Below are 23,959 nucleotides of genomic sequence, written 5' to 3' on the forward strand. Positions count from 1 at the left end.
TTCAGATCTAGATTTTTCTGACCAGATAAAACCAATGTCCAGATAATTGAACCCACATGTCATTCATTCTTGATTTCCTCTCACTGTTGGCTGTCTATAGTTTGTCTTTTGATGGGTATACGTGGCTATCTTTAACTCAGGAGATTTTTCCCATGGAAAGTTTAATTTTATCTTTCCTTTTTTTTATGAGATACTATATTTTCCATGCTGACAGACAAGAAAGAAAACAGGGAAAGCCCAGATTCAGTCCCGATAGCAGCAACAAAAACAAGGCCAGACTAATAAACAAGGCATCTCCTCAAGAGAATTTATGTGAAAGAGCTGGACCACTTGTACAAATTCGGTTGTATTTAGCACATTCTCCTGGATTCTGCTCTGAGGGTCTGGTCTGCTTTTATCAACTCTTTCTACGGAACTTGAAGAGCAGACATCATGTCCTTGGGTTTGTTCCAGGATCTCCATCCCGATAAATTAGGAGAGCAAGTAGAAAAACAGTAAGTTGGGAGTGAGTGTTCTTGAGCTAATGGAGACCAGGTATGTTTACTCCTGAGTTGTCTAATAGCACAGAGGGTAGGGTGTTTGCCTTGCACACGGCCGACCTGGCTGACCCAGGTTCAATTCCTCCGCCCCTCTCGGAGAGCCCGGCAAGCTACCAAGAGTATCTCGCCCGCACGGCAAAGCCTGGCAAGTTACCCGTGACATATTCGATATGCCAAACACAGTAACAACAAGTCTCACAATGAAGACGTTACTGGGCCCGCTCGAGCAAATCGATGAACAACGGGAGGACAGTGCTACAGTTCTACAATGTCTTCTGATTTAAAGCTGCTTCTACTTCTGGACTGGCTTGGTCTCTCCTTTCCCATCCACCACTAATTCCCTCCCTCCAGGCCATCAACCCAATGACATCAGAGGTCACTGGAACTGGAGAGATGAGGACAGTAGAAGCACTCAGAGTGAGGTGTGTATTCATAAAATGACAAAGAAGCCCAAGGCTCTCTCTCACCGCCTGTGTTCAGTGGTCTCGGGCCACTTCCCCACCCAAGACAGCTGATGCCAAGGGCAGATGAGGAAGGAAATGGGGGCCAGGCTGGCTGGTAATCAGTTGCTGGTTATTCCATTCTTCCCTGACTCTCCTTCCCCAAATCCCTTTTCCTCCTGTTCCCCTTTGCTGGTCTCTCCACGCTCTGACTCTCTCCACGTCCTGGTCTCTCTAGCCTCTCCCAGTTCTCCCTCCAGACCTTGGTGGCAGCAACCACACCCAGGTCCAGTAGCACAATCAACATATGAAAGTTCTTCCTGCTCGTCTGAGGCCAGGAGATCTGCTCCTGGGCTATCTACCACCTGGGGGGAGGGAGGGGTTCTCCTTTCCTTCGCCTAATAACCATTTAAACATTCATCTTAATTCTACTTCTTAATATTAGTCATTTTGTAAGGACACAGTAAGAAGTGCATTAAGCTTGTAGGGTGGCTTTCCAGGGGACATCTCCCTATAGATCCTGACTACAGTGCTCAGGCCAGATTAATCTTTTCTAACCCTAGCAAGAGCTCTAGTCCAGTTGTTACTTTTTGGATCATGACAGAATTTGTTGAGGACCATGCTCTTAACTTATAGTTAAGTATTATGATGCTTTGGCCTGGCCCATTTCAATGCCAGGGTAGCTCACAGCTTGCCCTGGGTCCATCCAGTCCCTCGTCAGGACCCTGATTTTGGGGTGCTAGGAAGTAAGGGCAACTGAGGCTTAAGTCGGGAAAACAGTTTCCAGGGGTGAGTATTATTCAGAGTCAATTAACTCCCAAGTTACAAAAGCATAGTATTAAGTGTCTTCCTGTGTCTATACAAAAAAGGACATTGCTCTGAATTAACTATGCAAAAGGCATAAGGAGAAGAGAAAAGCAATATTTACAAGTTCACAGAGTCTGATTAGGAGATAAAGGTGATTGACCGCTTGGGGAAGCAGAGCACAAAGAAAGAGTTTACAGATAAACACAAAGGAATGGGAGTGCCTTGGGAGCACTGTGATGGGAGTAACCCAATAAACCTAAGCTCCCTGTGGCAAGGCAGAAAGGACAAATCAGTGTTATCCTACAGTGAGGAGGCTGTGAGACTTGGGAGTTTCCATCACCTTTCTGCCTGTATTTCTATTTTAGTTTGTTTTGTTTTTCCTGTTTTTTTGGGGGGGTCACACCTGGCAATGCTAGGGGCCACTGCGGGCTCTGCACTCAGGAATTACTTCTGGTGGTGCATGAGGGACCATATGGGATGCCAGGGACTGAACATGGGTCATCTTCGTGCAAGGCAAACGCCCCACCCACGGTACTATCTCTCCAGCCCAGCTTCTGTACTTCTGTTTTGGAATGAGGTGGTTTGGAACTTCATCTCTGAAGGAAATAAATCAAGATATGTCTCACCCATATTTCCTTTCTAATCTTGGGACCAACCTTTTTTATTTGGATGCCACATAAATACCATTAATGCTTTTAAGGAAATCGGAAATTAAAATGAGTTCTGTTGCCGTAAATGAAACAGGAAATAGTTCTCCAATTGACTTTTGGAAAATTGTTAATTGACATGGGTTTAAAATTGCCTTCATCTTTTGGCATGTATAATAGTAAATATTGGTGAATATTATAATATTAAAATATCTTGCTTTATCGGGACATTTTTAGTGATCCTGCTGTCCTGGAAAGATCTCCAAGAAACTTTTCTTTCATCATCCAAAAAAAAAGTCTCAGGGCTGGAGCTATAGCACAGTGAGTAGGGCATTTACCTTGCACGCGGCAGAACTGGGTTCGGTTCCCAGCAACCCATATGGTCCCCCGAGCACTGCCAGGGGTAATTCCTGAGTGCAGAGCCAGGAGTAACCCCTGAGCATCACCGGGTGTGACCCAAAAAGGCAAATAAAAAAAAAGTCTCAAAATTCCAGTGAATGATAAATATCAAATGTTGAAAAGAGACTAATGTCAGAAATTCACGTTAGGACTGAAGAAGTAATACAGCAGGAAAGGCACTTTCCTCGTACATAGCCAATGGAGGTCAGTCCCCAGCATCCCATATGTTCTCCTGAGCACCTCCAGGAGTGATTACCGAGTGTAGAGCCAGAAATAACCTCTGGGTATCACCAGGTATAGCCCAAAAAACAAACAAACAAAAAAGAAATTCGCTTTAGTGTGCATCCTATTGCAGAGGGTGATCATCCCCAAGTCTCTGTGCAATTTCTTTTCTTGATTATACTTCTCTGCCAATAAAAGTGTGATATAAATATGAATGTAGAGTTTGACAAATTTGGAATGCATTAAGTTTCACCAAGTCCTTGATCAAAGTATATCATGCAGAAAATAGAAATTAGTTTTGACATTTAAAATATAAACAGACCCTAAATCATGAATTTGTGAAGATTTTTTTTTCTGCCCAGAAACCCGTCTGAATCAAGAGTAGAAAAAAATTAGTCTTGGGAGGGAAATATAGTATCATGCGGGCCGATATGCCTGACATGTGGGAGCTCCTGGGTTTAACCTTACCACTTGCCCCTCCAAGCTCCTCTGAGTATGGCCCCTATGAAAAACAAAGTAAAAGGAAGAGAGAGAAAAAAATTATCTTCAGCTCTGAAACTGGGAGTTCTTTCTTCTAATCCCTTCATGTCTTTCACTTCTTATTGCATAGGCCAATTGAGATTCTTTATCTTGGGAAAAATAACAGTGTTTTACGAAAGCAGTCCAGGTAAAACATGATGAGTTCCTGTGGGTGCAGCAAGTTGACGTGTCTTTGTGATGGAAATGGCCTTGTGATTTTTCAGGCTGCTTTGAAAAAAAAGAGTTTACTCTCCTTTCTCCTTCCACTCCCTTTGATGGTGTTCAGGGCTTACTCCTTGCTCTGCACTCAGAGATCATTCCTGGTGGTGCTTGGACAACACATATGATGCTGGGGGGTTCTAATCTGGGTCGAATGTAGGGCAAATACCCCACCAGTTGTATTATTGTTCTGGCTCTCTACATTTACTCTATTCCTTTCAGTAATCAGAGCTGGCAAGCCTCCAGCATTCAATTCATTAAAATAATAAATAAATGAAAAAAAAGTTGAATTTGCACATGTAAGTCATAACTGCCAGCTGGGAATCATGAACTTGTAAGCCAGGGATGAATGGGCTCGACTGGGTCTGAAATGGAGAGGGAGAGAGAAGAGAGAGAGAGAGAGAGAGAGAGAGAGAGAGAGAGAGAGAGAGAGAGAGAGAGAGAGAGAGAAGGCAGGGCTATTGGGCTATGAGTTGGGGGAATAGTAAGACCCATAACCACTACAGCCTGTCCCAATTTCATTCTGCATACTTATGATGGGCTGGAGAGATAGCACAGTGGTAGGGCTTTTGCCTTGCGTGCAGCCAGCCCAGCTGAGCTGGGTTCGATTCCTCCGCCCCTCTCGGAGAGCCCGGCAAGCTATCAAGAGTGTCTCACCCGCGCGGCAAAGCCTGGCAAGCTACCCATGACGTAGTCAATATGCCAAACACAGTAACAAGTCTCAAAAAATGGAGATGTTACTGGGCCCGCTCGAGCAAATCAATGAACAGATGGGAGGACAGTGACAGTGATACTTATGATGGCCACAAATGTTTTAAGACAGGTGGCTCTGAACACTACCATCCCACACCAGTTGTAGAAGAAACATCACTGCAGAGGCTGTAGTAACACAGTTGTCACAGGATATTTTTTCTGTCTCTGTCTCTGCTCTTTTTGTTATTTATTTATTTGTTTGTTTGAGTCTTCCCAGAGGTGCTGGGAGGCACCGAGGTCATGCAGTGCCAGGGATCAAACCGGGGGACTTATGCATACTAGGCATGTGCTCCAGCCTTTTGACCTCTTGCCTTGGCCCTCTGTCTCCACTTCTTCCTGTTTTCTTCTTTTTGTGAAGTAAATTGTATTAAAAAGGGAGAGAGGAAAGGTGATGCCTTCAGAAGAGAATGCAGCCTTCTGAAAGAGGAGGGAACACGTGGAGGAGAAAAAGGGAATGTTGGTGATTCCAAAACGGAATGATGAGTCTTTGGTTTGGAGTTGTTTGGGTTTTTTTTTTAATTAGTAGAAATAGAGGCCAAGAAATAGTTATCCAGGGACTGGAGCAGTAGTCCAGCAAGTAAGTCATTTTCCTTGTTTGTGACCAACCTGAGTTCAATCCCTGGTGCCCAGTAGGGTCCTCCAAGCCTGCCAGGAGTAAGCCCTGAGCACTGCTAAGTGTATCCCACCCCCCACCAAAAAAAAAGAGGAAAGACAGAAAAGAAATGAATGCCCAGGAGGGGCTGGAGTGATAGCATAGCAGGTAGGACGTTTGCCTTGAACGCAGCCAACCCAGGTTCGATTCCCAGCATCCCATATGATCCTCTGAGCGCCACCAGGAGTAATTCCTGAGTGCAGAGCCAGGAGAAACCCCTGTGCATCACCGGGTGTAATCCCCCCCCTCAAAAAAAGCAAAAAAATTAAAAAGTTTCCCAGGAGCCAGGAAAATAGTGTAGCAGGTAAAGTGCTTGCCTTGCATGAAGCTCACCAGTATTTGGTCCCCAACACCCCATACAATTCCCTGAACATCACTAGGAATAATTCCTCAGAGCAGAGCCAGGAGTAATCCCTGAGCATCACCAGGTGTGCCCTCGCTCTCCAAAAATGAAAAAATTAAAAAATCTCTAAAAAAATCTTTTATAGGTCCCGCTCAATAAAACAGGTCATGGAATCATTTTTGTAGGTTATTTAGATCCACAACTAGACTATACTAGAATTTTCTGGATTAGTAAGGAAGGCAGCCGTGTTTGTCGTGGGGGAGAGGAGTGGGTTGCTAATTACATATGCAGTTATCACCGCAAGATTTCCTTTAAGAACTGGAAATAATTTCTCTTTAGAATAAACTCCAAATTCTAAAGTCATCAAATTATTTTTAAATTTTTAAATAAATAAAAAACATTTGTTTCTTTAAAAACTAAGACTGGAGTAATAAAATGAGGAGTAATAATTTCAAGTAACATTTGATGGGAAAAATTGATATATCAAACTATATTAATAGTAACTATAATTTTATTAATACAGTATATAGCTAAAGCAAGAATACTTTCCCTATAGCACATACAATAGTTTCATTATTTTATAGTTGTACTTAATATATTTAAAAAGAGGAGGCAGCTGTTCCCACTTCTCAAAATTAACTTAAAGGGATTTGCAGAGTTTTTAAAGTCTTTTTGTCTTCCCTGTACCCCCCAAAATAATTGAACATCTGCTCTCAAAATTAATCTTAATAGAGCTTTCAAAAACAGCCTTTTTGGGTTTTGTGCTCTGTTCTTGCAACATAAGTGAACTTTTGCACCCTGAATATGGTCATTCAAACTCATAATTGTGCTTCTACTTCTATTTATTTGGGGGGCACAGGGGGGGTGTTTATAAGTCAGTTACAGTGACTTTCATAAAATGTATTTTTCCATTTTTTCCACTCTGAAAGTAAGCAGCTTCAGAAAACTCATTTCATCAACAGAACCAGATAGTACTGTTTAAAAAGTGAGTGTGGGGATGCTGGCTGATGAACTTAGTCATTCTTTCTTTTGGGGGGGCCTTTTTTGGGGGGTCACACCCAGTAATGCTCAGGGCTTACTCCTGGCTCTGCACTCAGGAATCACTCCTGGCAGTGCTAGAGGACCAGATGGGATGCCACCAGGTGGGCCATGTGCAAGGCAAACGCCCTGCCCACTGTACTATCTCTCCAGCCCCCTCAGCCAGTCTTTCTCCCTTGATGCCTCTGTTTGGTTTTCCCCACTTTGCTTTCCAGTCTATGCGACATGTGTCATAACGCTATGGGTCCTGAGCTTTTAGACATATATATTTTATATTTATACTAAAAAAAAACAGTTTCAGAGTACAACACTCTGTAAAATATTTTTTTTTTATTAAGTGAAGGGTTTATTTGGAAAGACCGGAGAAATAGTATAATGGTTACGGTGCTTGTCTTCCATATGGCAGGCTCGGGTTTGATCCCCGGCATCCCATTGGGTCCCTTGAGCACCACCAAGAGTGCTCCCAAGAACAGAGTCAGCAATAAGCCCTGAGAACTGCTGGGTATTTCCCCCCCCCAAAAAAAAGAAAGACAAAAAGATTAAAATAATTTATGAGGGCCAGAGAGATAGTTGTAGTTCACCCAGGGGCCATTAAGCCCTTCTATAAGAGATTAGTAACATGTTGTTAGTGTTTGCTTTGGATGTGGATGTGTAGTTCAATCCCCAGCACCACATAGGGTTCCCCCAAGTATCACCAGGAGTGATCTCTGAACACAGAAGTCAGGAATAAGCCTGGAGCACCACCAGCTGTAGCCCCCCCCCCCCCATAGTAACTTTTAATAATAAAACAAAACACTGTCCTCCCGTTGTTCATCGATTTGCTCGAGCGGGCCCAGTAACGTCTCCATTGTGAGACTTCTTGCTACTGAGTTTGGCATATTGAATACTCTCAGTAGCTTGCCAGGCTCTCCTAGAGGGGCGGAGGAATCAAACCCAGCTCGGCCGGGCTGGCTGCACACAAGACAAACGCCCAAAATCCTTTATTAAATGCCTTGGTTGAATTCTGCAGGTGAAGACCTCACCCCATCACCTCTGTGCCGGGAAGGGAATTCTGAGTGCAGGTCAGTGAAATGCAGCCACAGTGAACCCGCACAGACCCTTCCTATCTGGAACTGTTGGTTCAGGTGCTCTCCCAGACCCTCTCAGCGCCACCAGAAGTAGTTCCTGAGTGCAGAGCCAGAACTGCCCCCTGAGTGCCACTGGATGTGACCCCAAAACAAACAAAAAACAAATAAATGCTTAAAAATAAATAACCTAGGGCTGGAGCGATAGCGCAGCAGGTAGGGGGTTTGCCTTGCACGTGGCCGACCCGGGTTCGATTGCCAGCATCCCATATGGTTTCCTGAGCAACACCAGGACTAATTGCTGAGTGCAGGAGCCAGGAGTAACCCCTGTGCATCGCTGGGTGTGACCCAAAAAGCAAAAATAATAATAAAAATAAATAAATAACCTGGCTCAACCTTTAATAACATGTTACTAATCTCTTATAGAAGGGCTTCGTGGCTCCTGGGTGAAATACAACAATCTTCACACACTTTCCTCTAAGAAATGTTTCTTGGATCATTTTTAGCTGATCATTCATAACAAGCAATACAAAATAAATTATTTTAGTTTGGCTTTGGGGACAGGGTTTGGGGTTCGGGTGGAAATGCAGTGATGGAAAAGTGTAATGGGGCTGGGGTTGGTGTTCGAATAATAAATGTAATCAAATATTGTGAACAACTTTATAAAAATAAAATTTAAAAATAATACCTGAGCAAAGTGGGTGTGGCCCCAACCCCACCATATAATAGTAATAATAATCTCATGGTCCTGAAGAAGGCTTTTTTTTTTTTGCTTTTTGGGTTACACCCAGTGATGCTCAGGGGTTACTCCTGTATCTGCACTCAGGAATTACTCCTGGCAGTGCTTGGGGGACCAAATGGGACACCGGGGATTGAACCCACATCAGCCGTGTGCAAGGCAAATGCCCTACCCACTATTCTATTGCTCCGGCCCCATGAAGAAGACTTTAGAACCAAGCAGATATGTACTTGAATTATGCCTCTGCCATTTACTGGTCATTTAATAATGGTTTGATTTTCTATGCAAGAGGAATCTCAGCAATTTTAGTCATGTTGGGGTGGTGACTAAACGTCACTTCAGCTCTTGGCCTTCCCAGACTTATCCACGTACTGGACAAGGAGTCAACCCCAGAGGCTTCAAAGATGAACGGACGTCTGGGTCCCAGCTCCCCACAGAGCATTTCTGCAGCAGGGTTTGGGCTTCAGAACATCAGACTTCAGAACCTCAGATGACTCTGAAGTCCAGACAAGCCTGAGAACCCCTGGCCCAGAGCCTGACCCGTTCTGAGCAGTAAAACATCTGGTACATGAACAGAAACGTTCCTTGGCACCTGCATGACTTCCCAGAATTCTTGGTTCCCTTCCTTCCCGCCTTTGACCATCTCCCCTCTGTCTTTCTTGGGATTTCTGGGATGGAGTGTTTGCCGGAGATTCCTGGCCAGGCACCTGGGACGATGTGGAGAACCCTGGCATCCTGGGCTGGAAGCACCGGTTGGGGGGCGATGGGGGATGGGGGCGGGGGAAGAACCGGGAGAGACAGGAGAGCTTCGTGGGAGCTTAGGGGGCTGCCCACAGAGCCCCTGATTGGGGGGTCTCCGGTGAGTCTCTTTCCCCTCTGCTGTACAGAAGAGCCCTGAAATACTAATCGTAAAGTAGCCTTGGAAACCAGAGCTTCGTTTTGTGCTCTCCCTGGGGTAGGCGTGAGCCAGAATGTACAAAAAGGAAGTGGGAAACTGAGTTTCAAAGGGATCCTGAGTTTGCTTCTTTTTTATTTTCTGGGGTTGCACTTCCAACATTTGTTGCAGTAATTCTTGGGTCTGGGGCCCCCGACCAGCCGTCAGAACGTTTCAAAGTTCTGAAACATTGGATCAATGGCTTGTTGGTTTCAATGTCTGCTCATGGAACTTAAAGAGAATAGCTCTGGATTCTTTCATTGTTTTTTTTCCAGTTTTGGAGTCACACCCGTGCTCGGGAGTCACCCCTCACTCCTGACTCTGCACTCAATAATCATTCCTAGTGGTGCCCAGGCAAAGGGTTGCCGGAGATTGAACCCACCTCGGGTGCATGCAAAGCAGACGCCTTACCCGCTGGACTAGCACTCCAGCCCCTAGCTTTGTATTCTGAGAGCAAGGGAACTGGATTCAACTACCATGGAGAAGTCAGGCTTGTCTCTTCTTTCCTCAGAATAGGAGCTGGGTGAAACTGCAGTGTTTCAACGGGAGTGGGGGCCTGTTTCTTCTCTGGATATTATGGGGATGCACTTAGCAGCAGGAGTCAGCTTGTGTAGCTTTCCATGGCTGCAGTATTGTTTCGTGTGCAATGCGGAGATGAGCTGATCTTTTTGCTTTAGAGCAAATTCTAGAATTTCACCCAAGGAACATAATGGAAAACAATGAAGATAACTGGGGAGAGAGGGGGGGGGAATGGCTCAGCTTCCAAAATAAATGGTGCAGTCATTTTCTACTTGACCTGAGAATCATGATAGATAGAGTCACGCTGGTCTTAGAAACAAAACAACAGATTCCATTTTCAGCAGGCCAGGCCTCCAACCCGCTCTGCTTTTAACACCAGCATCTCTTTATTTGCTAAGTAGTTCTTTACTTAATAGGGATACAGAAGTACTTTGAAAATGGCTTTTTTTTCCTTTTTCTTGGAAAATGGACTACAGTTGAAAAAGCTTTCTGGGGCTGGAGCAACAGCAAGTAGGGCATTTGCCTTGCATGTAGCTGACCCAGGTTCAATTCCTAGCATCCCATTTGGTCCCCTGAGTACCACCAGGAGTAATTCCTGAGTGCAGAGCCAGGAGTAACTTCTGAGCATCTCTGGATGTAACCCAAAAAGCACCCCCCAGAAAAACTTCCTGATAGTGATACGTTATAGAATGAATTAATTAACCTTTATCTAATGCTTAGTCCCGTTGTTCAGTGCTGAAAACATGGGGCCCTGTTGTCACTTTTCCATCGCTCTCAGTGTTTTACATTTCTGGATTTTTGTTTGTTTGTATGGGGCCATGCCTGGAGATGCTCAGGGGCTAGTCCTGCCTCTGCACTCAGGAATTACTCCTGGCCGGTGCTCAGGAGACCCTATGGGGTGCCGGGGATTAAATCTGAATTAGTCTGATAGCGCCGTTCTGTCTCTCCGGCCTCTCTGGATTACTTTTCATTGCACTCAGCTCACAGCTCCTTATTCGGGAATCATGTCCTACTTCAGGGATTCACAGTGAAGTGGCTTATAACCAGAATCTGTTGTCTGTGTGCATTTCTGACACGTCTGTTAGCTCTCTGAGAACTTCACTAAATAGGATCCTTTGAAACAGAAGCCCCTAGAGGTCAGGGGATATTAGAGTGTTGCGATGCATGCCCAACACACAGGTGGCCCGGGTCCGAATCCCAGTACAGCACCACTGGGACAGCCCAGAAAAACACCAGCACTGCAGGATTCAAACACCCTGTAGTCCTTGTATTGAACCACCAGCCTGATTTGTCTGAGGATCCCTGGAGAGACCCTCCGAGAAACACACACACACACACACACACACACACACACACACACACAATAAACAAACAAAAAAATCCCTTTATTGCCCATTGCCTTTTACTACCATTCTAATTTGTTTGATCTTCACGTTGAACACAAAGGTTGCACCTCACAGAGCAGGAAAAGTAAGAGCAAGCCCCAATCTTGCTCAGAACTCTGGGGTGTCATAGGTTCATGAGCGGTCAGGATTGGCAGAACCAACCCATCAGAGGGGCCTTGGAACTCGATTGTCTGCAGGGGTGGCTCCGTTGAGACCTCAGCTCATCCTGGCATGGGAGTCAGTTGTTTGAAGCCTGCAGCATTGGCCAGAAGCTTCAGACTTTCCGGATCTCTTTTTGTAGCGATCAAAAAAAAAAAAAAGGTTCAAAGCTTTTATTTCTATCTGCTGTTTCATCACCAAGAGTATGTACCTCTCTCTCCGGCAGCTGCAATTCCCAATGGGCGAATCCTCCTACCAGTTACGATTCTCTGCAGCCCACAGGGCAGCTTATTCTCCTCTGGACTGTTGGAGAATAGTGGTGGGCAGAAATGCCGTGGCTTGCCCTGGGTTGGCACCATGAAACCCGGACGTGCACTTTCTATGGGCCTGGCTGGAAGACTTAGTTGCTCTCCGTTTTCAAAGCAGATCCTGCCTCTAACCCCCATCACCCAAGTCCTTGTAGGCAGACCCAGTGCGCCACCCCCCAGGTGCCAGGTGTCAGTCTGGAACTCCCTCTTTCGGTAGCAGCCCGGTTCCTGGCCAGGGCGCCCTTCTCCATGCCGTGTCTTCTCTCTCCCACAGGGGCCAGTGGCATCGAGCGCCTCCTCCCCAGTTCTCTGCCTGGGGCCTGCCCCGCCTCCCCCTCCTCCTCCTCCACCTCCTCCTGGGCCACCTCCACTTTTTGACAACGAAGAACCACGCAAGGAGCCGTCCTCTCCTTCACGCTCAGCTCTATTTGCCCAGCTCAACCAAGGGGAAGCCATCACAAAAGGTGAGGAAGCCACCATGACCGTGTCCCCCTTCCAGCTCAGAGCATGCACAGAGCCCAGAGCCTGCGGTGCTGAGTATCCCTTCCTCCTGTGACACACCGGAAGCTGTGCCTGCATGTCAGCTTGAGCTCGATAAGCCCCCAAGGGCTATTGCGTGGATCAGACTTTGGTTCTTTTTTTTTTTTTAATCACACTCAATGATGCTCTGGAGTTAATTCCTGGTTCTGAGCTGAGGCATTAATCCTGGTGGTCCTGGGGGACAGTATGGGATGCCTGCATTGGCCCTGTGCAAGGCAAGCACCCTACCTGCTGTATTATCATTCCAGCCCCCAGACTCCGGGTTCTGAGTGAACCACATCAGCCTTTCAGCCTCATCACCACCTAAAACTGAGGCCTCACAATCCAGTCCCTCAAAGTGACAAACACCTGGTGCAATAGCACAGCAGGTAGGGCTTTTGCCTTGCACAAGACCAACCTGGATTCAATTCCCAGCATCCCATATGGTCCCCCGAGCACTTCCAGGAGTAATTCCTGAGTGCAGAGCCAGGAGGAACCCCTGTGCATCGCCAAGTGTGACCCAAAAAGAAAAAAAAAGTGACAAACAGCAGTACCTCTGTCTTCAGACCATGTCCAGGCTTGTCAGATAATTAGATCACTTTCAAAGATTCTTCTTTCTTTCTTTCTTTCTTTCTTTCTTTCTTTCTTTCGTTCTTTCTTTCTTTCTTTCACTCATTCATTCTTTCTTTCCCTCGGGGTGAAGGTTCATGAAAAAGCAAACTCAGGGGGCCAGAGTGATAGTATGTAAGGCAACTTGTATGTGGTGGACCCAGATTCGATCCCCGGCATCCCATATGGTGCCCCAAGCCCCACCAGGAGTGATTCCTGAGTGCAGAACCAAAAGTAAGCTCTGAGCATCACTCAGTGTTGGCCCCAAAACAAACCAACTAACCAACAAAATCGGCCGGGAGTGTGGCTCAGTGGTAATGCACCTACCTGGCCTGTGGGAGACCCTGGGCTTCGTTTCCAGCCTACAAAATAAATGAAGAAATATATAAATAAATCACACTTAAAACATAGCCTGAAATGTAGTTTGCATTCAAAACTACAAAATCAGATTGCCAGCAGCTTTATGCAAATACAGCTTCAATGCTTACTGGTAATGGAATGATGGAATGATGGTGTAGGTGTCCTTGGACTTTGGGCTGAGAGCCAGAAACCCAGATTTACAATTTTTCTCTGCCTCCGATTGGCTGTGATAGCCCCTCATCTGCAAAGTGGGGATGTGAACTCGTAACCCATGTCAACTCTATACTCCAGCATATACTTACTGTTGGACTATGGAATTGACTGACCTTCAGGGCTGCATTTGGGGGTTGATCTCATCATTCAGGAAGTAAATCACATGGACCTTTTGAATGAGATGTTTGCTTTTGTGAAATTTTATTTATTTGATGGTTTTGTTTTTGTGTGTGTTTTTTGTTTTTTGCTTTTTGTGTTTTTTGGTTTTTTTGGGCTGGAGCGATAGCACAGCGGGTAGGGCGTTTGCCTTACACGCGGCCAACATGGCCGACCCGAGTTCGATTCCTCCGCCCCTCTCGGAGAGCCCGGCAAGCTACCCAGAGTATTCGATATGCCAGACACAGTAACAACAAAGTCTCCAATGGAGACGTTACTGGGCCCGCTCGAGCAAATCGACGATCAACGGGAGGGCCTTTTTTGTAAAATTGGTTGATTAATTTTTTTAATTTTGGGGTCTTGCCCAACTATGCTCAGGGCTTCGTCCAGGCCCTGATCTCAGGAATTGATCTTGACAGGCTGAGGGGAACATATGGGGTCCAGAACACTGAAGCCTGGTTGGCTGCATGCAAGGCAAGCACCTTACCTGCTGTACTATCTCTCCAGTCCCATGCAGAATTTTTTTCTTTTTTTACACTGGAGTCCACACTTTGCAAGCAGGAAGCCAGCGTATTTTTGTTTTGTTTTGTTTTGCTTTTGCTTTTTTGGGTCACACCCAGCGATGATCAGGGGTTACTCCTGGCTCTGCACTCAGGAATTACTCCTGGCGGTGATTGGGGGACCAGATGGGATGCCAGGGATTGAACCCAGGCCAGCTGTGTGCAAGGCAATTACCCTACCTGTTGTGCTATCACTCCGACACCCCCATGCAGAATTCTAATCCGTCATTTTACCCCCTTTAAGAAGAGATTCCTCGGGGCCGCAGAGAGAGTACAACATGTAAGACACTTTCCTTGCATGAGACCAATCCAGGTTTGATCCTCAGCACCTCATGGGGTCTCCAAGCCCCACCTGGAGTGATCCCTGAGTGCAGAGCAAGGAGTAAGTTCAGAGCTCTGCCAAGTGTGGCCCCAAAAACAAAACATAGAGACTCTTCACTTGAAAACACACATCGGTTGTTTCTATTCACTCCAAACTTACACAGGTAGGGGCTGCAGCAACAGCACAGTGGTAGGGCGTTTGCCTTGCACACAGTCGACCCGGGTTCGATTCCCAGCATCCCATATGGTCCTCTGAGCACTGCCAGGAGTAATTCCTGAGTGCAGAGCCAGGAGTAACCCCCGTGCATCTCTGGGTGTGACCAAAAAGGAAAAAAAAACCTACACAGGTCGCAAACTCGCCCCCCAGAAACCTCAAGAAAACAGTAGGCAGGTATGAAGAGATGGTTTCCAAAATTTCTAGTGCTCTTGACACCCCATTAACCCTAGAAGTGAGGGACATTAATTGTGGCATAAGATTTTAAAAACTGTGTCTGTGTTCCCAAAACTGTGTCTGTGTTCCCGTCCCAGGACTCCGGCACGTCACTGACGAGCAGAAGACACATAAGAATCCCAGTCTCCGGGCCCAGACGCCCTCGCCAACCAAAAGCCGCACAGCTGCTCCCTCGGCGCCCCACTCCCAGCCTCCTCAGAAACATGCTCCGGTGCTCGAGTTGGAAGGAAAGAAGTGGCGAGTCGTGAGTGACACCTTTGGCCTTCCCTCCTGACATGCGCCAGCCAATGAGCGATGGCTGAGCCAAGGTTTATCACAGTGGGAGAGTTTTCTGAGTAGCATGACAGAGGCCAGTAGCACCAGCTAGGACAAAAGCCATTTCTGAAAGCTTCTTTCAAGGGTTTTTGTTGTTGTTTTCCATTATTTCTACTTTTCTACAACTTGAAAAAAAATTGGTTTTTCCCCCTGTTTTTGGGTTATACCCGGCAGTGCTCAAGGGTTATTCTTGGAGGTGCACTCAGAAATTACTCCTGGTGATACTCAGGAGATGGGATGCTGGGGATCCAATCCTGCTTGGCCAATTGCAAGGCAAACATCCCATCTGCTGTACTATCCCTCCAGACCCCCCACAAAAAAAATTTTTAATTGAATCACCATGAGATAGAACATTACAAAAATGTGCATAATTGCATTTTAGTCATACAGTGTTCCAACACCCATCCCTAATTTCCCAGCACCAGTGTTCCCTGTTTCCCTCCCGTCCCTTCAAGCTAACCCTCACCCCAGCCTGCCTCTATGGCAGGCACCTCTCATCTCTCTGTCTCTTTGTCTCTCTCTCTGTCTCTGTCTCTTTGTCTCTCTGTCTCTGTCTCTGTCTCTCTCTCTCTCTCACATTTTAGGCATTATGGTTTGTGATACAGATGCAGAAAGCTTATCATCTATAACCTGTACCTGCTTTCAAGACTTAGTTCTTGTCCAGAGTGATCATTTCCAACTAGTATTCATGACAATTCATAGTGGACCCTCCTCTATCTTAACTACCCTCCATCTCCCACATCATTGACCCACCATTGACTAGTCCTCCTAGGCCATTATGAAAAAAAATTGTTTTAATCGTGGCAGAATATACACCACATGAAATCTACCATCTTTACTTTTACACATCCATTTCCATAGTGTTAAGTATCTCCATACTGTTGGGTAGCGGTCATCTCCATCTGTCATCTCGTCAAAATGAAGCTCTGGCCTGGAGCACAGGCGTGAGGTACTGCTCACAACCAGCCCTTCACGTGACTAGGAGTAGGCCTTGAGCAGTGCCTGGTGTGGCTTGAACCCCGACTTGGAAAGGAAAGAAAGAACATAGAAAGGATATTTGAATTCTTAGCTCCGTACAGGAAGTCGCTAGTGATTCCAGTGCGCCATGGATTGATCTCCCCAGCCTTATATCTAATATTTGCGTGTCTTAATTTCAGGAGTACCAAGAGGACAGGAATGACCTGGTGATTTCAGAGACAGAACTGAAACAAGTGGCTTACGTTTTCCAGTGCAACAAGTCTACCCTGCAGATCAAGGGGAAAGTGAATTCCATTACAATCGGTAGGACCCAACTAAGCTCTCAAGTTAACCATGAGATGTACTTTGCCTGAGCATGCTGCATATGCTTAGTGCGGGTTTTCTGTCTTTCTCCTAGACAACTGTAAGAAGTTTGGCCTTGTGTTTGACAATGTGGTAGGCATTGTGGAAGTGATCAATTCCAGGGACATTCAAATGCAGGTAAGGGGCCCTTCGGTCAGGCCCTGCCTGCACATCCACCCCCTGCTCTGGCTTTGCTCTGACTATATTCTGCCTTTCGCCATCCATGTCCACTTCAAAACTCATATTTGTTCCCTCTGCTCTCAATCCTGTCATCACTGCTTCACTGTGGCCCTGTCTTACTCTTAGGCCTTATGTATTCCTCTTGGTCAGTCTCCGAAAATACCTAATTTGCCCTGCAATTAGTAAGTTATTATCTGTTTTTCAGTAAAAACTATGGTGCTGGAGCAATAACACAGCAGATAGGGCGTTTGCCTTGCACGCTGCCGAACTGGGTTCGATTCGCAGCATCCCATATGGTCCCCCCGAGCACCTCCAGGAGTAATTCCTGAGTGAAGAGTCAGGAGTAACCCCTGTGAATCGCCGGGTGTGATCTAAAAAGAAAAAAAAAAAAGCTAGTTAAAGGGCTGGAGTGATAGCACAGCGGTAGGGCGTTTGCCTTGCGCGCAGCCAGCCCGGCCGAGCTGGGTTCGATTCCTCCGCCCCTCTCAGAGAGCCTGGCAAGCTACCGAGAGTATTCAATATGCCAAACACAGTAACAAGAAGTCTCACAATGGAGATGTTACTGGGCCCGCTCGAGCAAATCGATGAACAATGGGAGGAGAGAGAGAGAGAGAGAGAGAGAGAGAGAGAGAGAGAGAGAGAGTTAAAGGGGGGACTAGAGCTATAATACAGCAGGTAGGGAATTTGCCTTACACATGACTGACCTGGGTACGATCCCTAGCACCTTATATGGTCCCCAGAGCACCACCGGGAATAATTCCTTAATGTGGAGCTAGGTGTGACCCAAAAGCAAACAAACATGAAGAGGGCTGGAGAGACAATACAGCGGGCAGAGTACTTGCCTTGCATGCAGCCAACCTGGGTTTGATCCCTGGTACCCCAGCTGGACCCTGCCAGACCCCATGAGTGACAATTCCTGAGTGCAGAGCCAGATGCCCCAAGCACCCACCCAATGTGACCTTAACACAAAGCACAAAGAAATGATAACTCTAACCACACAAAATTAAAATTATGTGTTCAAACATAAGATATCATACAAAGTTGAAACACAAACCAGGATCTGGAAAAGGTTCAGAAAATCAAAAGTGATTTGTAATCAGGATTTCTAAATAACAGCACAAGTCAGCAAGGTAAAAATCACCAAGAGGTGAGGCTCAATGACTTGTGAGACTGTGTCTTGCATGAGTGGGTCCTGCATTTGACAGGTAACACCACAAAGAAAATTTAAAAGACTTTAAAAAAATACAAAAAAATGAAGTGATAGAACATTTCTCTTGCATGTGGCTAACCCAGGTTCAGTCCCCAGCATCCCATATGGTCCTTCAAGCCCACCAGGAGTGATCCCTGAGCACAGAGCCAGGAGTAAGCCCAGAGCATCACAACTCAAGAGAGAAAAATGGGCAAAGAATATTAAGGCAATACAAAGGAGAAAGAACCTGATATGATTTGCAAATATGTGACAATCCAATAGACAGTATTTGTTTAATCTAAGTAGAAGTGTAAATTGAGATGACAGACTAAGATTCTCGTGAGTTCTGCATTTAGACTGTCCCTTTCTCAGAAGGAACTGAATCCACTGAAACGTGAGCCTATGAGAACTGCACCACTTGAGGTGTTCCTGCATGGTACTAAGTTGGACCATAGAGGGTGATAAGGGAGTGGCGACCTTGATACATCATTATTAATAGAGCTTGTCTGTGCAGAGCAAAACGGAACAATCTAATAAATTTAAAGATATTCATAGCTCGAGTAAAAAGCAGTTCCACTCTTGGGTAAGTACACTAAAGCAGGACCATTGAAACTTTTCCACTCATGACCCCTTTGTATCCAAAAGAGGCAACCAGGCCAGCGCTGCCAGAAATACCTTGGATTCGTGATGCGGATAATCTTGGATCAATGTCTGGTCATTGTGCCTCTGGAAACCTATGACTGTTGCCAAGTTTGTTGTGCCCTCCCATTCACAACCCCATGTGGGGTACAGAACCCCCAGTTTAAAAAACCAGGCATCAATGCATATGTTAATGAAACCTAGGTCAAAATGGTTTTTGGATATCATGAATAATGGCAATGCAAACAGAAGTGGTGTAAGTGTTTACCAATGGATCAGTAAATAAATAAATTAGTACTTAACATGAATGAGCTACTGTTACATGTATTTAAAAAAAGGCATGTAAATCTCAAAAGCAGAATAGAGCAATAAGGGCAAGTCCGAGAAAGACAGTTCTGTATAATGTGACCCTGCAAAGTAAGATTGAAAAGATATAAAAAGACAATACATGCATAGTAAATGTACTAATGAAGGCCACAAGATGGCTTAAAGGGCTAGTGCATGTGTTTTGCAGGTGAGAAGCTGAGTTCGATCCCGCATAATCCCCTAGCACTGCCATGAGCAACCCCTGAACACCACCGAGAATGGCCCGACAGACATAAATTACTTCTAGCGGTGCTCAGGGGACCATATGGGATGCCGGGAATCACGTCAGCCATGTGCAAGGCAATTGCCCTACCCCCATCACTCCAGCCCCAAATAAATATATTTCTGAGGGTTCAAGGTTCTCTTACCCAGGAAACAGACCTAGGTAAACATAAAACTGAGTGAACTGTTACATCTGCAACGAGGAGGTAGTCAGGGGAATGAGAATCCAGAGCATAGTCACCTCTTTTGGAGCACCGAACAGGCAAATAAGCCAAAATTTTTAATTCTGAGAAAGCTGTTTGACAGAAATATATTCATCCTGTTATATTATTCTTTGTATATTTCTGCGTTTAAAATATATTTCTTTAAGAAAGTAAAGACACATCAAACTGTATATTATATATTGCATACTACTTTTTTAAATTGAATCACCATGAATTACAACATTACGAAGTTATTTATGATTAAGTGTCAGGTATATAGTGTCCTAATATCAGTCCCTTCACCAATGTCCCCAGTTTTGCTACTGCCCCCCAAACTCACAGTCACAGTCACAGTCCTCTCGTTGTTCACCAATTTGCTCGAGCGGGCCCAGTAATGTCTCCATCATAAGACTCGTTGTTACTGTGTTTGGCATATCGAGTACGTCATGGGTAGCTTGCCAGGCTCTGCCGTGCGGGCGAGATTCTCTCGGTAGCTTGCCGGGCTCTCCGAGAGGGGCGGAGGAATCGAACTCGAGTCGGCAATGTTGGCTGCGTGCAAGGCAAACGCCCTACCACTGTGCTATCACTCCAGCCCCCCAAACTACTTTCTAATAAATTTCTTCTATACTCATATACATATGATTTATATATATACACATAATCATACATATATGTATATATAGAGATATCTACCTTAAGGGAGACTGGAGAGATAGTGTACCAGGTAAGGCATTGCCTTGACACAAGCCCACCCAGGTTTGTTCCCCTTCACCCCCATATGGTCTCCAGTCCCTACCAGGAGTGATCCTTGAGCACAGAGTCAGGAGTAAGCCCTAAGTACTTCTGGGTGTGTCTCAAAAATCAAAAATTTAAAAACAAAAATGTATCTTAATTTTTAAGGGTTTGGGCAGGCATTCTAAAAATAATCTGGAAGGATAAACCCTGGTTATCTGGACAAGCGGGACAGAAACTTGGCATTGTGATTCAGAGACAGTAAAACTGTTCTGGGATTGCATGGGGGCCAGGGAGATAGCTTAAAGGGCCAGAGCACCCCTGAGCACTGCCAGGCTGTCTCAAGAGCACAAACAACACCTAATGAAGATTGGATGGAGGAAAAGGGGCAGGAACAGAAGTTCATAGGATGCGGTTCTGAGGTTCTGTTTGTGAACTGTCCTAGGAGGGAGGAAAATAAGTACAAGTAAAACTTTTCTAGAAAAAAAAAAAAACGATAGCACAGCAGGTAAGGCATTTGCCTTGCACGTAGCTGACATGGCCGACCGGGTTTGATTCCTCCTCTCTCTGAGAGCCTGGCAAGCTACCGAGAGTATCTCGTCCGCACTGCAAAACCTGGCAAGCTCCCCGTGACGTAAACAGTAACAACAAGTCTCACAATTTGTCGTGAGACGTTACTGGTGCCCGCTTGAGCAAATCAGTGAACAATGGGAGGACAGTGCTACCGTGCTACAGTGAATTATGGGGGAGAGAGATGAGATTAAGATATTTTATGGAGAATTTTTATTTTTTTAATTTTTATGGAGAAGTTCATTTAGGGCCAGCAAGATTAATCCAAAAGCCTTCATCATAGGCGAGAGTTTTGACCTGAGCATGTCCCATGTCTGTCTCCTAGCAGAGAGACCATCCAGGTTCTCTAAGGCCTGCAGGGTTTGGGGGTGGAGCTCTGCAGAAGAGCACTTCCTACACATGTATGAGGCCCTGGGGCTGATACCCAGCACCACAAAAAAAAAAAAAGGAATAAAGAATGGGTGCAAGGGAAAAGAACAAGTAATTGTAAATTGCTTTCCAGATTCATGGAGGGAAAAGCAAATTCAAAAATCAAAGTGTTGGCAGACAGGGAAAAGCATGTCCATTGCCTACAGTATTTACCAAAACACTGCAAAACAAATGGAAATGACAAGACTTACCACATTGCAACTGGCTTTTCAGCTACATAAGGCATTTCGGCTTTGTTTGCTTGCTTGTTTCTGCATTTTTAAAGCCATAGAAATCAGATGTATAACCCTAACGGGGCAGGCCACCTGTGGCCCCACCGGGTCTCTCCAAGGAGGCCCCTAAGACTCTCTGATAATTCCCCCACTTTATCTTTTCTTGTCTGGCCTTCAAACAGGTCTGGTCATCAAAGAAACAAATTCAGGGCCAAAGCGATAATACAGTGGGTAGGGTGTTTACCTTGCACACAGCTGACCTGGGTTTGATCCCTGGCATCCCATAATTTCCCCCAAGCACCGCCAGGAGTGACCCCTGAGCATTGCTGGGTGTGACCCGAAAAGCAAAAAAAGAAAAAAGAAAAGAAAAAGAAACAAATCCAGATACCACAGAAGCATCATCTCCACTGACACATTCTTGACATTATAGTTAGAGGTATCATTTGATTTATGGCAGCATCCTGTCTGGACCTGACCTTGAACTACCTCTGACTTTTTTTTTTTTTTGCCTCGGCTCATTTCCAACTCCGTGTCCAGTTTCTAGGGAGAGAGAAGCAAGCAGAAATGTGGTGACCTGGCTAGACGTCCCCCTGTGGAATTATTCCTATCACCTGCACCATCTCCAGGAGTGGTTCCTTCACGGGGCAAGCCAGGCCTTTCTGGGAGTGAAAGAGGAGCTTCCTTTATCGCTCCAATTACCATGACAAGAAGGAAAATTATAGAGTTGTAATATGGCCACTGGGGGAGTAATCTGCCCACATAGAGGTGAGAGGAGGAGGGTCTGAAAACTGCTTAAGAAGAAATTTAAAACTGATCAGTATTTTTACAACTCTTGGATTTGGGTAACAATACCAACTCTGGGTTCTTTTGTATGCTCTTATGTACCTATACAATGAGACGCCTGAATCTCATCTCTGGTTTAGGCTCCTGAAATTAATACATTTCAGAATGCCGCCCCTCATGATCTCATTTAAGCTTCGCATTCAGCCAAGGGAGATGTTTATCCAGCCAAGGACTTATGTGAAAAGAATCACTGGGCTTCTCTTTATTCATATTTAGGCTTGAGGAGGGGGGAAAAATCCACTTTGTTACAGAATAATTTTACTCTGCGAGGACAATATTCGTGTTTGTTTTAGTCTAGGTTTCATAGAGATTCGTCAAAACTAAAATTTCAAGCAAATAAAAAAGGTAAATGCATCTTGTTTCTTTTATCAGGAAATCAAATAGATGTTTCAAATCCACCCGCAAGCTTGGGAGACTTTTTCTGAGACATTCAGCTGCTGTTTTAATCCTTCTCGTCTGTCTCAGGAAAGAAAGCGAATCCCCTTGTGTGTCGCTTTCATTCTGTCCCCACATGACACTAGGCTGCAGCACCTGCAGTGGGCATTGGTGCCACCTCACAGCAGCCTCCTGCCCTACCCAGAGACCCCCCCTCTCCCCCCGGCACATGCTGAAGACTCTGTGCTGTACTTACCCTCAGTTCTTGTCACTTCTGCCTCTTGTTCTTGGGGGGTTTTACTTTGGTTTGGTTTGGTTTGGTTTGGTTTGGTTTGGTTTGGTTTGGGGGCGTGAGTTCACATGTGGGTGTGCATTTCGTGGCCGAGAACCACCTCCCTGGTCTCCCCAGTAGAGGAACAAAGAAACGGGGGACCACAGACTGAGGGTGAGAGTGACCCGCTTAATGCAGAGCTGTTAGCATACTTGTAGCACATCTGAGGGGGGTTGAGGTATAGGACTGCACGTAGGTGTGATTGATCATTTTCAGAGGTAAAGCCTTTCAACAGAGACAACTCTCTCTGGGGATGAACTCAAGGAGATGCTCTGTCTCCCAGACATCTATATTGCTTTTCTTTTACCCTTGCTACTAGTAAATATTAAACAATCAAGTTTAGCACTGTACTGCAGCACTGTCTTCCCGTTGTTCATCGAGTTGCTCAAGCAGGCACCAGTAACATCTCCATTGTGAGACTTGTTGTCATTGTTTTTGGAATACTGAATATGCCATGGGGAGCTTGCCAGGCTTTGCCGTGCAGGTGGGATACTCTCGGTAGCTCGCCAGGCTCTCCGAGAGGGATGAAGGAATCGAACCCGGGTTGGCTGTGTGCAAGGCAAAAGCCCTACCTGCTGTGCTATCGTCCTAGCCCAAACAATCCAGTTTACTTCTTATTAATTCTTGCAGTGATTTGGATAGACACAATAAGAGATATAGATCCCAAAAGTTAGTTTTTTAGCCTCCAAGGGCAAGCAAGGCTTTCTACTGTAAATCCTCAAGCCAGTTCAGCTTGTCCTCCTTCATGGGGGTCCTGTCTCTTAAGTCATAATGGCTTGCATCAAGACTGTGCTTTTATGCTTTCTAGACTGTGCCACTTTGATGCTGGGATAGCTTTACCATTCACCCTGGGTCCATCCCAGGTCCACGGGGGGACCTCGCTTTTGGGGGTGTTAGGAATTACAGCAACCGACACTTGAGTCAAGTAATTACAACAGATGCCCAGGAGTAGATCTATCTCAGAGTCAATCAATGCCTAAATATTAGGAGCACAGCATTAACGGTCTTTCTGTGTCTAAGCAAAGAACATTGCTCTATGGCAAAATATAAAAAGGCTATAGGAAAAAAAGCAAGTACTTTACTACAAATACAAAGTCCAGAGTTTTTGACTTACAAATAACCAACCCTGACTTGGGGAATTGTAACAATGAGAGGTAA

The 23,959-nt window shown here is 45.5% G+C and overlaps 1 protein-coding gene across 1 annotated transcript in view; it reads left to right on the forward strand.

Moving 5' to 3' along the window:
* The window catches only part of CAP2 (cyclase associated actin cytoskeleton regulatory protein 2), a 178,192-nt gene that overhangs the window by 147,141 nt on the left and 7,092 nt on the right, over positions 1-23,959 (forward strand). The window contains exons 8-11 of the mRNA XM_056132387.1: positions 11,961-12,150; positions 14,953-15,119; positions 16,348-16,471; positions 16,566-16,648. Of these exons, the coding sequence (XP_055988362.1) occupies positions 11,961-12,150; positions 14,953-15,119; positions 16,348-16,471; positions 16,566-16,648 (564 nt within the window). The remainder of the gene's footprint in view (positions 1-11,960; positions 12,151-14,952; positions 15,120-16,347; positions 16,472-16,565; positions 16,649-23,959) is intronic.

The sequence above is a fragment of the Sorex fumeus genome, unplaced genomic scaffold (genome assembly GCF_029834395.1).
Source record: "Sorex fumeus unplaced genomic scaffold, SorFum_2.1 ptg000094l, whole genome shotgun sequence".
NCBI lineage: Eukaryota > Metazoa > Chordata > Mammalia > Eulipotyphla > Soricidae > Sorex > Sorex fumeus.